This window comes from Ornithorhynchus anatinus, unplaced genomic scaffold (assembly GCF_004115215.2).
Source record: "Ornithorhynchus anatinus isolate Pmale09 unplaced genomic scaffold, mOrnAna1.pri.v4 scaffold_264_arrow_ctg1, whole genome shotgun sequence".
NCBI lineage: Eukaryota > Metazoa > Chordata > Mammalia > Monotremata > Ornithorhynchidae > Ornithorhynchus > Ornithorhynchus anatinus.
Window position 1 is genome coordinate 2,305,982 of NW_024396743.1, and position 13,833 is coordinate 2,319,814.

The following is a 13,833-nucleotide window of genomic DNA, read 5'->3' on the forward strand; positions in this document are numbered from 1 at the left end:
TATTGAGTGCTTACTCTGTGCCGAGCACTGGACTGAGCGCTTGGGAGAGTCCGACGCAACAGACAGAATGGGCAGACACACATTCCCCGCCAACAACGAGCTTCACAGTCTAGAGAATGCGGTAAGAGGGTGTTGGCCTCCTTTCCGGTCTCCCGTCCCGGCATCCTCTCTGGCACCCGGACATCTTTCTGTGTGTCTTTTATGTATTTATTTATTTGTCTGTGGCTACTGCTCATCTCTCGCTTTCTCTCTCTCTCTCTCTCTCTCTCTCTCTGTAATTTATTTATATTAATGTCTGTCTCCCGCTCTAGACTGTAAGCTCGTTGTGGGCAAGGAATGGGTCTGTTTATTGTTCTATCATCCTCTCCCAATCGCTTAGCGCAGTGCTCTGCACACAGTGAGCACTCGGTAAATACGGCTGAATGAATGAACGAATGTACGAACATTACTACATTTATGAGGTGCTCACCACGAGCACTAGTGCTGGGCGCGCGACTGGGGGGACAGCAAGGGATCTGGCTCCCCCATTTTACAGAGGGGGAAAACTGAGGCCCGGAGAGGTCAAGTGACTTGGCCACGGTCACTCAGCGGAAAGGGGCAGGGCCGGGATTGGGACCAAGCGCTTAGTACAGTGCCCTGCACACGGCAAGCGCCCCACAAATACAATTGAATGAATGAATGAGCCCGGCCCTGGTGCCTCCCGGCCCCCGTGTTCTTCCCGGTGGGCCGACAGCAGGGTGAAGCGTCGGTGTAGGAGGTTACGCTCGTGGGCAGGGAAGCGGACTCTTTCTCCCTCGGGCTTCTGCCTTCCGCCTTTCTCACCTCGGTCCCGGCCCCCTCGCTCTCCTCCACAAGCCCCGTCCCACGGCGGGAGCTTCGGGGAAAGAGCGGACCGGATCTCCTCCGTCCCCGCTCGGACGGACGTCAGCTTGGACTGCGTCCCCGCCGTCCCCGCTCCAACGGACGTTAGCTCGGACCGCACCCGCACCGTCCCCGCCTGGACGGCCGTCAGCTCGCACCGGGCGCTCTCCATCCCCATTGGGATGGACGACAGCTAAGATCACGTCCCCTCCGCGCCCCCTCGGACGGACGTCGGAGCCGATCGCATCCTCTCTACCCCAACCTGGACGGACGTTGACGGGGACCGCGTCCCCTTCCATCCCCATTCGGACGAACATCAACTCGGACTGCGCTTTCCCTCCCCGTTTAGACGGACGTCGGCTTGGTCCACTTTCTCTCCATCCCCGTTCGGACAGCTCGGATGGTGTCCTCCACACCCCCACTCGGAGGGACGCCAGCTCAGACCGCATCCCCTCCGTCCCCGCTCGGACGGACGTCACGCCGTACGCGGTGCCGCGCTGGGTCAGAACTTGGTCAGAAGAGTAGCCCCCCCGGCCTGATCCAGGGTGGCCTCCCGGAATACTCAGGAATCTCGTGTTAGGAGAAAACCGCCTCTAGTAGCCACTGATTCGATGGAATCGAAGCGTTCGGTCTAGTGCCCTGCGCACGGTAAGCACCCAATAAATACCTCTGATCGACAGGACGAATGGACTTGGGGAAGCGATCGTTTGAGGATTCCACCGCGACTATTTTTCGATGCCGATTCCCGTACCGCCGGGGTACGTGCCCCCCTCGCCCCCCGTTGCTATTCGATGGTACCGTAAAACCGCACGAGCCCCGAGGGCCTGGGCCCGGCATCCGCCTGTCCCTCCCCGCCCCCGGCAACCGCGTGACGATGGGTGGACCACAGTCTTCCCAGAACGTTCCCGTGTCGGGGGAAGGACACCCGCTAACCCTTCCATCACATCCTCTCCAAACCCCGACTTGCAGAGCCGCGTTGGGGGCTCCGACAGAAGCGTTGAGGCCATCTCCCCACTCCTCGAGAACCTCCAGTGGTTGCTCATCCACCTCCACGTCAAACAGAAATTCCTCACCTTTGGCTTTAGAGCCCTCAATCCCCTCGCCCCCTCCCACCTCACCTCGCTGCTCTCCTTCCCCAACCCAGCCCGCACACTCCGCTCCCGTAACGCCAACCTACTTACTGCAACTCGATCTCATCCATCTCGCCGCCGACCTCTCGCCCACGTTCTCCCTCTGGCCCGGAATGCCCTCCCTTTCCATATCCGATAGACGACGATCACTCTCCCCACCCTTAAAAGCCTTACTGAAGGCCCGTCTCCACCAAGAGGCCTTCCCTGACTAAACCCTCACTTCCTCCTCTCCCACTCCCTTCTGCGTCGCCCCGACTTGCTCCTTTTATTCACCCCTCCCTCGGTCCCGCAGCACTTAGGTCCCTATCCGCCACGTCTTTATTTCTATCGATGCCTGTCGTGCCCTCTAGACTGCCAGCTCCCTGTGGGCAGGAAACGTGTCTACCGACTCCGCTGTATCGTACTCCCAAAGAGCGAGAGCTCTGCATATAGTAAGTGCCCGGAAAACACCATCGACCGATCGACTGATGGGGTTGGGCGTCGCCTCTTCCTGTGGGGCCTTCGGCTCCGCGTGACTCGGCCACGCGCCTTCTGACTCTGCAGGTCTTCCCTCCGCTCGCCCACTGGGCAAAGAGCCAACTTCTCCCTTGGATGGCAGAGGTGGAGAGCGGGAAGGATGATGAGGACGGGGAAGGGGGGAGGTTTCGGAGAGTCAGCGGGTCCAAGGCCACCATTTTGGAAATTCTCGGGGCCGGTCAGAATGGGGGCCTATCTCCCTCGCCCCCTTCGGAGTGGGCCCCGGTGCCACGGTAGCCCCTTCATCCTCGACACTCGTTCATTCACTCAATCATATTTATTGAGCACTTACTATGTGCCGAACACTGTACTAAGCGCTTGGGAGAAAGTAATATAATAATAAAAAGACACATTCCCTGACCACAGTCCAGAATTTCTACTTCCTGAACCCCCGGAAGCTCTCCCCTGGCCCAGCTTTCTGGGGTAACAAAATCCATGAGTTTCGTCCCTATCTCCTTTTGAGGTCTGGAAGCGGCGCGGCCCGGTGAGGGAGAGAGCCCGGGGAAGCTGGCCTAGTGGCCACGGCCCGGGCCTGGGAGCCAGAGGGGCCTGGGTTCTAATCCCGGCTCCACCCCGTCCACTGTGTAAACTTGGGCGAGTCCTTTTACTTCTCTGTGCCTCAGTTACCTCATCTGTAAAACGGGGATGAAGAATGTGAGCCCTAAGTGGGACATGGACTGTGTGGGACCCGATTAGCTTGTATCTACCCTAGTGCTTAATACCTTAGTGCCTGGGACAGAGTAAACGCTTAACAAAGACAATAATAATAATAACAGTAATGATAATAACAATAATAATAATAATAATGTTATTATTATTCTCATCCCAGATCCACCTCCCTGCCGTGGGATCTTGGGCGAGTTACTTCCATTCTCTGTGCCTCAGTTTCTTCATCCATAAAATGGTCACTCAATGACTGTTCTCCTACTTAGACAGTGAGCCCCATGGGGGACAGGGACTGTGTCCGGCCTAATTATTCTGTGTTTATTCCAGTGTTTCAATACAGAGTAAGGGCTTAGGAGTTACTACGATTATTATCTTACAGAACTTAGAACATTTGGAACATCATAACGGCATTTACTGAGCGCTCCCTGTGTGCAGAGCACTGTTCTAAGTGCTTGGCAGAGTAAAATACACCAGAGGTGGTAGAAATGTTCCTTGCCTACAAGTTTAAATGGTCTAGGAACAAGAAGCGGAGTGGTCTATTGGATAGAGCCTGGACCGGGGAGTCAGGAGGACCTGGGTTCTAATCCCGGCTCCTCTACTCATCTGCTGGGTGACCTTTGGCAAGTCATTTCACTTTTCTGGGCCTTGGTTCCCTCTTCTGTAAAATGGGGATGAAGACTGTGAGCCCCATGAGGGGCAGGGACTGTGTCCAACCTGGTTAGCTTGTATCTACCCTCGCCTGGCACACAGTAAGAGCCCAACAGAAAACATTAAAAAAAACCCAACCACCCTAACCATCCCACCACCACCCCCCAAAAAAACCAAAAACCAACGACTCCGTGGACCACGAACTATGTGAAAACAAGGACCGCGTGGAAGCGGAACACGGACGTCATGGAACACGGAAACTATCTCTAGACCGTCAGCTCGTTGCGGACAGGGAATGTGTTCATTGTTCTACGGGACTCTCCCACTCGCTCTGGGCGAGCCGATTCACTTTTCTGGACCTCGGTAACCGCATCTGTAAAATGGGGATGGAAACTGCGGGCCCCACGAGGGACATGGACTGTGTCCAACCTATCCCGTATCTACCCCGGACCCTAGTACAGTACCCGGAACGTAGTCAGTGCTTAACAAATACCACAAGTATTGTTATTAGTAGTAGTAGTAGTAATAATACAGCGCTCTGCACACAGTAAGCGCTCAATAAATACGACCGAATGAATGTTTCCCCATATTTTGCATGTGTACCATCCCGGAGGGGATGGTAGGAGGAGGCGGAGAGAAGCCTGGGAGAGAGGAAGAGGGGCGAGAGTTTGAAGAAGCAGGGAGGGGACCGTGAGCTCGGGGATCGGCTTGGGGTGGGGGGCTGCCCCGATCGCGGGGGACCCCCCCCCCTTCTTTCCCACAGGCAACGGGAGAGACGGACAGAGGGGTCACCTGACCACGGGTGGGGGGGCAGGGGACGGCCCGTGTTTGCCACGGAGACACTAAATCCTCATTATAAGGCTTTTTAAATGCACGGACAGGATATTAGCGCCCAAACGGCTTCTATTACCCCAGGGCAAACTTTAAAAAACATCATATTTATAGAAACCTCATTCAGCTCGCCCCGTTTGCTCTTTTCTCTCTCCTGCCGTTACCGCTCATTTGGAGACGTTCTGCTGCGACTCCTCCGCCCTGTTGCTGAGCCGCTGCCCGCTGCCCTCGCTGGGGCCCCAGGGACCCCAGACCCGCCGGGGGGTGGGGAGGGGGAGGTCCCCCGTCTCCTCACCTGGCAGGTGAAGCTGGGAAGATGGTACCACACCGGGTCTGGGTAAGGTCCAGGGCACCCTGGGTCCTCTCGCTGTTTTTTTTTCCAGAACGAGGGGCCTTTCCCCGCAAGGGACGACCCTAATTCGCTCCTCCTTTTCTCACTCCGGCCCCCGAAAACTTCCAGTAGGGGACAAAGCCGTGGGAGGGTTCGGGGGTGGGTGCGTTTCTCATTTCCCCCAGGCCTGCGGACTCCAATCCCTCCCACACACCCTGCCTCTCCTCTACTCGACGCAACTCCGGCCCCGATGGCGACGACGACGGCATCCGTTAGGCGCTTATTAGAGGCCAGGCGCTGTGCTAAACACCGGGGTAGATACGAGACGACGAGAGCGGACACGGACCCTGTCCCGGCTGGAGCCCCCGGTCTAGGGGAGAGGGAGAAGAGGCAGCTTCTCCCCATTTTGCCCATCAGGAAACTGAGTCCCGGGGAGAGTGGGTGACTTGCCCGACGCCACAGGGCGGATCGGGGGCCGAGTGTGGGATCAGAACCCGGCCCCCCGGCCGGTTGTGCCCTGCGGCCTCCGAGCGGGGACGGTCGGTAGAGGGGCCGAGGCCTGGCCTGTGACAGGGCCGACCCCGGCCCCGCGTGGCCGGCCGCCGTGCCGCGACCCGTCTCCCTCGGCCCCCAGCGGCCCGGCCCGGCCCAGGACACGGCACGGCATCGCCAGCCCTTTCCCGGGGTTTGAGGAAGAGGGGTGGGGAGCTACACGGCCCCCTTCCGCGAAGGAACTGGTCCCTAACTGCCCTACGTACACACCAACGTGCACACGTCGCCTTCCGCCCTCCCCATTTTGAACCCGGCCCCCCGGCTCGGGACGCAACCCACCCTCTCGGAGCCCCCCAGCCCCCTGCCCGTTGCCCCCCTCTGCCCTCCGGCTCCTCTCCCGGCAGAGAAGCTGGTGGGGCAGAGGGGCGAGAGAGGAGGTGCCCGGGCTGGGCCGGGCTTGACCAATCCCTCCGGGGGGGGAGACCCGGGCCGTTTCCCGGGAGGTCCCGCATCCCCCTCGGCCCCCGGGGGTCTGGGGGAGCCGAGGGCTCTGAGCCCTGAGCTCTGCACCACAGGGCCGCTCTCCTCCTCCTCCTCCTCCTCCTCCTCTTCCCTCACCACCGCGCGGCCGGCCGGACGGATGCTGCCTGCCGGTTTCCCTCTGCATGGCTCGGAGGGAAAGGGAAGCTCTCCAGACACACGGAGAAAGGAGCCCCCATCTCCCCAGGGCTAAGACCGAGGGGTCCGGGCAGGCCCCAACGAAGGGGGCATCTCCCCCGAGCCCGGCCGAGGTCCGCAACGCCCCCCATCCCCTCCCCGTCGGTCAGAGGATCCGAGCCTCGGTGCGGCTGTCCTCCCGGGCGAGCCCCGAGCCGACCCCCGCCGGCGGACACCGGCCAACCCCCCGGCCCGGGAACGGGTCCGCCGGCCAGGTGGAGGGGGGGGGCCCCGGAGCCCCCAGCCCCCCTGGGACCCGAGCGAGCCGGGCTGGCCCGGGGTGGGGGTGGGGGAGAAGGGAGGGCATCCCGCCGCTCGGTACGTACCCAGAAATACAGCATCATTTCGGAGCCGCGGCCGGGACGGGGATCTCGGACGGAAGAAGGCGGTCCGACCGGGTGAGCTGCCGGCGGGTGTGGGGGAGCAGGGGAGGGCGGGGGGGGGGCGGGGGGCAGGGGTACCGGGGGGAGACTCTCTCCGATTTAGCCGTCGCCTTCGCCGATGCCTTCCGGAGGGCTGCTCTCTCCCTCTGTGTGTGTCTCTCTGTGTGTCTCTCTCTCTCGCTCTTCCCAGTCCTCCCTCCGCCTCTCGGTCTGGTTCCGTTAGTCCGGGTCTGGAGAGGAGCCCACTCTCGGCCGCGGGCGGGCGGGCGGGGGGTCCCGGCTCGGCGGGGCCCGTCGCTCCCTGCCGGCCGGCCGGCCCTCGGCTCGGGGATGCGCCTCTGTCTTCGTCGTCGTCGTCTGTCTTTGCCGGCCTTTTCCCGCATGGACCGGACCGGAGAGAGGGTTTCCCCTGCGGGGTGGCGGGGGTGGGGACGGGGCGGGGGGGAGGGGAGGGGGGCAGAGAGAGGAGGGAAGGGCAGGTCCTGGGGCAGCCTGGGATGGGGCCTGGGGAGATGCGAGACGAGAAGTTTTACTTGGGGCTAACCCCCAACCCGACGGGGTGAGAAGGGAAGCAGGCCGGACCGTTTCGGGGGCTGGCGGGGAGGGTCGGGGGGCTGGGGACGGGTTGGGGGGGGGGTCCCTCCCCGGCCCCCAGCCTAACCCCAGGGGTGTAGCGGAGCCGCGAGGCCCTTCCGATCCAGCGCGGCCCACGGGGACGGCCGGACCCGAGCCGGGAGCGGAGGGGCCGCCGGGGAGCGGGACCCCGGCCTTCGGGGTGGTCCGGGTGGGGGCCGGGGCGGTGGAGGGGCCGGGGGGCCGGCTCCGCCTCCGACAGCGAGCGAGGTGCCGTCTGCCTCAGCACTTTTCAGAGCCTTCTTTCCCCCGTCAATACGGGAACCGGACGCCTCCCCGTTTAACCCGCGAGCTGCCGGCCCCCAGCTGCTCCCTGCCCTTCTGGGACCCCCTGGGGGTCGGGGGGGGGGGGCGGGGGGAAGGTTAGGGTTGCTCGGCGGAGACCCAGGGGGCGTCAGCCTGGAGGGGGCTGTGGAGATGAGGGGCAGGGACTGTCGGGCGGAGGTGGGGGAGAGCGGGCTTCGAAGGGCCAGAGAGCCGCCATCTTGGGCGCCTCCCACCCCCAATGGATATCCCCCGGCGGGGGCTCTCCAGGCCACCGTGCCCACTCCCCAGCCAGGGACCACCAAACTCTGACCCCCCAGAGTCCCCCAGCTCCAGGCCGGGCCCGCCTTCCGCTTCCAGAGACCACCGAGCCCCCGGCAAGGCCCCGGACCCGGCCGCCAGACCCCTCAGCTGCAGCCCTCTGCCCCCAGGCCCCGAGAAAGGGGCGCGGAGGCCCACGGAGCCCCAGGTTCCCCCCCGGCCCACGGGCGGGGTGTGGCCCGTGAGGGTCTCGCTCAGCCCGGTCGGGAAAACGCCGGTGACATCCCACACGGGATGCCGGGATGACTCGGTGGGGGTCTGCCCGAGCCTGCCCAGTCGTACGGAGATTCCCCGAGGGACCTCCAGCGCCCCCCGTCTCGGCTCCAGACCCTCCGGGATCCCGGGACCCACGGACGCCGCTACCGAGCCGCGGTCCCCGGCAGCGAGAGACGAGGCGGGGGGGACGGGGCGCCGCCCGTAAATGGTGGACGTGAGGCATCCGGTGCCACCCCCCGCGCCCAACGGGGGCGGACCGGCCGCAGACCGGACGACCCGGCCCCTCGGGCCCGACGTCTCCGCGGTTCGGTGCCGGGGCGGCCCCGCGGAAAGGGCCCGGGACCGGGAGGTGGGAGACCTGGGTTCCGGGACTGGCTCCACGGTGAGTGCGTGACCTTGGCCAAGTCACTTCGCCCCTCTGGGCCTCGGTTCTCTCATCTGTAAAATGGGGACTCAACACCTGCTCCAGCCTCCGACTGAAACCGTGAGCCCCGTGTGGGACAGGCCCACATCTAAACTGAGCTCACTGTGGGCGGGGAATGGGCCTCTTTTATTGGACTCTCCCAAGCGCTCAGTACAGCGAACACTCAATAAAGACCGCCGACTGATTGATGAGAACCAGTATCATCATCTTTGATGATGATGGTATTCGTTAAGCGCTTACTATGTGTCAAGCGCTGTTCTCAGCGCCGGGGTAGACCCGAGTTAGTCAGGTTGGACACAGTCCCCGTCCCGCTTGGGGCTCGCAGGCTCAGTCGGGGGGAGAACAGGGATTGAATCCGCATCTTACAGATGAGGAACCAGCCATGGAGAAGTGAAAAGGTGATCTACCCAAGGAATCACAGCGGACGAGTGGTGGAGCCGGCATTAGAACCCAGCTCCCGGGCCCGGGCTCTTTCCGTTAGACCCTGCAGCTTCCCCTTTGCTATTATAATGAAGATGGGGGTCTGAGTCTCTGTTGGGGCTCTGATCCCCCCACCCCAGCTGCTGGGCAAAACAAACGCATCTCCCAGCTGAGCCCAGAAGCCGTGTGGCCTAGTGGAGAGAGCCCGGGCCTGGAAGTCAGAGGACCTGGCTTCTCATCCCGGCTCCGTCACCTGCTCGCTTCACTTCTCCGCGCCTCAGTTTCCTCAACGGCAAAATGGGGATCCCACACCCGTCCTCCCTCCGACTTAGACTGTGAGTTCCAAGTGGGACGGGGACTGGATCCAACCCGATTATCTTGATTCTACCCCAGAGCTTAGCGCGGTGCTTGGCTCTTAGTAAGCGTTTAACAAGCACCCTCATCGGTACTACTCTGCGGGTGCCCACGCGGGGTTATGACCCCCGGGGGTCGCCCACCGGCCGGCCCGCGCTGGCTGAGCCGGGTCCGGCGTAAGCCCGACATTGGGCAGGGACGGTCTCTATCTGTTGCCGAACAGTACATTCCGGGCGCTCAGTACAGTGCTCTGCGCAAAGTAAGCGCTCAGTAAATACTATCGAATGGATGAATGGCATGGGGGGGGGGATGTAGGAGGGGGAGGAGCAGAGGGGATGGAGGAGAAGAGGGGATGGGGGGAGGAGGAGGAGGAGGGAGAGTGGGATGAGCCCAGGGCCTGGGAGTCAGAGGGACCCGGTTTCTCATCCCGGCTCCGCCACGTGGCCGCCGCGGGACCTTGGGTAGGTCGCTTCACCTGTCTGGGACTCGGTTCCCTCACCTGGAACTCCTGAGCCCAGTCCTTCTTGTTGATAGGCCGACCGGGTTGCCGGCGTGGCTCAGTGGAAAGAGCCTGGGCTTGGGACTCAGAGGTCATGAGTTCGAATCCCAGCTCTGCCACTTGTCAGCTGTGGGACCGTGGGCGAGTCGCTTCACTTCTCTGGGCCTCAGTCGCCTCATCTGTAAAATGGGGATTAACCGCGAGCCTCACGGGGGCCAACCTGATGACCCCGTATCGCCCCCAGCGCTTAGAACGGCGCTCTGCACGTAGTAAGCGCTTAACAGATACCAACGTTATCAACTGGGATACCGCCCGCGGTGCCCCGGGAAGCGGCCGCACCGCAGAAGCCCACCGGCACGGACCCCCGGCCTCCCAGTCCTCCACCCGGCCCCCCTCCGCCGGACCAAAGAGGCAGGGTGGTATTGTTTAGGCGTCGCTGGCTCTCTGTGATTGGAATTTTCCGGCGGGGAGATGATTCGAGGCGGCCCTCTGTGGTGAACCTCTCCGGGGCCGGGCTCCGGTTTCGTCAGACTCCACTTAGCGGAGGCGAGAGATGGCGGTTTTCAAGGTAAAACCGAACAAAGGGCGTTTTTTTCTCTCCGAGCCCGGGCTATTCTTCCCCGGGGCCCACGTGGGGCCAGCCAAGGCCTCAGACTGTCCCGGGTTCTTCCGTCCAAGCCTCGGGCTCTCCCTTCTCCGCTTCCCCCGCTCCTTCGGGGAGCGGGGACGAGAGCTGAGCCGCGGGAAGAGAGAGCGTTTGTGGAGGGGTGTGTGGGGGCGAGGGTGGGGGGGGGTCTCCGCAGGCAGGCGAGTGGGTTCTCTTTTTTATGGTATGCGTTAAGCGCTTACAGCGTGCCAAGCGCTGTTCTAAGCTCTCGGGGAGACACGAGCTGTGTCCAACCCGGTTGGCTTGTCCCTCCCCGCCGCCAGCGCTCAGAACAGTGCCCGGCACGTAGTGGGCGCTTAGCAAATACCCCGGTCGTCATCATTATTATACAAGGTAATCGGGGTGGACACGGTCCCCTGTCCCTCGTGGAACCGAACCTCCCGCCGTCTGGCGATTCCGGGAACGGGGTACACCGCGGCTTCTTAACCGATGTCGGTATTTGTTAAGCGCTTACTATGTGCGGAGCACTGTTCTGAGCGCTGGGGGAGATACGGGGTCTTCAGGTCGTCCCACGAGAGGCTCACGGTCTTCATCCCCATTTTACAGATGAGGGAACCGAGGCCCAGAGAAGTGAAGCGACTCGCCCACAGTCCCAGAGCTGACAGGCGGCGGGGCCGGCATTCGAACCCATGACCTCTGACTGCCAAGCCTGTGGTCTTTCCAGTGAGCCACGCTGCTTCCGGAACCTGCCGTAGGGCAGAGCTGGGGACCGTGGGCTGGGCGGGATGGGGGGGCGAGGGGGTCTGCCCTGGGAATCAGGCCAACGGTCGATCACTGGTATTTACTGGACGCCTTGCGGGGGCGGAGCGCCGTACGATTCTTGGAGAGTCAATCGGAGGAAAGCCCGATCCATGCCTCCCGGGAGCTTACGGTCTACTATGCGCAGAGCACTGTACTGGGCGTCTGGGGAAGTACAAGAGTCATTAGACGGGATCCCTGCCCTCCAGGGGCATCCAGTCTACTGAGTGCAGAGCACCGTACTGAGTGCTCGACAGAGTAGACACGATCCCCGCTCTGGAGGAGCTTCCGGTCTACTGTGGACAGAGCAGTGTACTGAGCATCTGGAAGAGTACAACCCAGTTAGTAGCCACGATCCCCGCCCTTGAGGAGCTTCCGGTCTACTACGTGCCGAGCACCGTACTGAACGCTCGGCAGAGTCCGACACAGTAGGCCGACGCGATCCCTGCCCTCGAGGAGCTTCCAGTCTACCAGATGCAGGGCCCTGTACTGAGTGCTCGGCAGCGTCCGACGCAGCCACTGGATACCATCCCTTCCCTGGAGAGGCTTCCGGCGGGGAGCACTGTACTGAGCGCTTGGCAGGCCTTCCGTCCGACGCGCTGACTTGGGAAGGCGGGGTAGGGGGCGGGGGTGGGGCCCGCGGCAGGGGGCGACCCCCCCGTCCAGCCCCCCGCAGAGGGGGGTGTCGTCAGCGGACCGTCCACTCCGGAACCCACCGCCCCCCCGTCCACGCGGGGTCCCGGCCCTCCGGATTCTGCGGAACGGACGGTTGGCAAGAAAGGAAAGACGCAGATTCCTTTGGCTCTTAATTAAATTCATTAGCAGAGATCATCTGGCTGGGGAAGACAAGCACCTCCACCCCACCCCCTCCACCCCGGCCTCCCTCCGGTCCCCCCGCGCGACGGCCCCGACGAGAAACCCTCTCTGCTCTCTATTTATATCCAGTATATACGGAACCCAAAACGAATATTTCTTTACGGACCATTAAAGATTTAATGTTTAATTTATAACCACTTTCTCTGGCAGGATGTCCAGGTGCGATGTCAACATTTTTAATTAAATGACATTTTTTTGTCACAGAGGGAGATGGTGTTTTTGTGTGCGCTGGGGCGGGGGCGGCGCGGGGGGAGACCGATGGGGACTGAGGAGAGGCGGCCGACAGCAGCCCTGGCCTGTGTCGGGGGCGGCGGGAGAGCCCGGGGAGGGAGGGGTCCTTGCTGGGTTGGGGGGGGGGGGGGCTGAGCTGGATAGGGCGACGGGGGGCGTGGGGCGGGACTGGGGGGCCGCCGGGGTCGGCGAGGGGGGAAAGGTTCCCGCTCCTTCTACAGTCTGAGCCCGCTGCTGGGGTCAGATTGGCCGTTCTTCTCGTGGGAGGAGGCCCCGAGCGGGCCTGGGCCGCACCGAGGCACCCGGGCCGCCCCGAGCGGACACGGGCCGTCCCGAGCGGACACGGGCCACCCCGAGCAGGCCTGAGCTCCTCTGAGCAGGCCTGGGCCGCCCCAAGCGGACAAGAGCAGACCCGAGCAGATGTGGGCCATCCTGAGCGAGGCTGGGCCCCCCCCCCCGCCCCCGAGCAGTCATTATAATAATAATAATAATGACGATGGCATTTGTTAAGGGCTTAGTATGTGCCAAGCAGTGCTCTAAGCATTGGGGTAGATACAAGGTGATCAGGTTGTCCCACGTGGGGCTCACGGTCTTCACCCCCATTTTACAGATGAGGTCACTGAGGCCCGGAGACGTTAAGTCGCAGCCTAACTTGCCCGAAGTCAGCCCGCTGACAAGTGGCGGAGCCGGGATTAGAACCCACGACCTCCGACTCCCGAGCCCTTTCCGCTAAGCCGGACGTGGGCCGCCCCGAGCGGACCTGGACGGCCCCTGCTTCCGACCGGAGGGGGCGGGGGGGGGGGGGGGCCCTGGCTTCCTTCATTCATTTATTCAGTCGGATTTATTGAGCGCTTACTATGGGCCCGGCACTGTACTAAGCGCTTGGGAGAGTCCAACAGAACGATAAACAATCCCGGAAGGAGCTCGGCCCTCTTCCCCGGGGGGGAAAAGAGCCCCGGGCCGGGAGCCAGAGGGCCTGGGTGCTCGGCCCGGGTCCATCCGCACCTGGCCGAGGCGGGTCTGACTGGGGGTGGGGGCCCCGGGGGTCGCGGGACGGAGGGCGGGACATCCGGGCTCACCCAGGCTCCATTCCGGGCCGTAGAAACGGGGCATTCGGGCGTCATCGCAATGATAACATCGGTGTTTCTTAAGCGCTTACCACGTGTCCGGCACTGTACTAAGCACTGGGGTAGATACGAGATCGTCAAGGTGGACACGGGACCGTATTCCTGGTCTCTCTCCCGCAAGCTTCTTGAGGGCTGGGATCGTGCCTCCCGATTCTACTGTCCTCTCCCAAGCCGGAATTATTCGTTCAATCGTATTTATTGAGCGCTTACTGCGCGCAAAGCACGGTACTAAGCGCTGGGGAGAGGACAATATAACCATCAACAGATACATTCCCCGCCCCCGACGTCCTCCGGGACACCCCGTCTCTTTCTGACTTACAGGCCGGGTCTCTACCCGCTAGGCCACGCTGCTTCTCTAACAACTTCGGCGCTTAGTACGGTACCCGGAACACAGTGCCTAACAATCGGTCGATCAGTGGTATTTACACTGAGCGCTTACTATGTGCAGGGCACCGCACCGAGGGCTCGGGAGAGTCCGATAGGACCGA

The 13,833-nt window shown here is 62.4% G+C and overlaps 1 protein-coding gene and 1 long non-coding RNA gene across 3 annotated transcripts in view; both read right to left on the minus strand.

Annotated features, from left to right (window-relative positions):
- RBFOX3 (RNA binding fox-1 homolog 3) overlaps positions 1-6,624 on the minus strand; it is a 35,720-nt gene extending 29,096 nt beyond the window's left edge. The window contains exon 1 of one of the 2 annotated variants that reach the window (XM_029056979.1): positions 6,519-6,624. In XM_029056979.1, coding sequence (XP_028912812.1) covers positions 6,519-6,536 — 18 coding nt within the window. In that variant the 5' untranslated portion in view covers positions 6,537-6,624. The remainder of the gene's footprint in view (positions 1-6,518) is intronic. The other variant, XM_029056978.2, reaches the window with a different exon arrangement.
- Positions 6,625-7,038: 414 nt separating this feature from the next.
- Positions 7,039-13,833, minus strand: part of LOC114808841 — a 69,576-nt gene continuing 62,781 nt past the window's right edge. The window contains exon 4 of the long non-coding RNA XR_003756609.2: positions 7,039-7,079. This is a non-coding gene — a long non-coding RNA (uncharacterized LOC114808841). The remainder of the gene's footprint in view (positions 7,080-13,833) is intronic.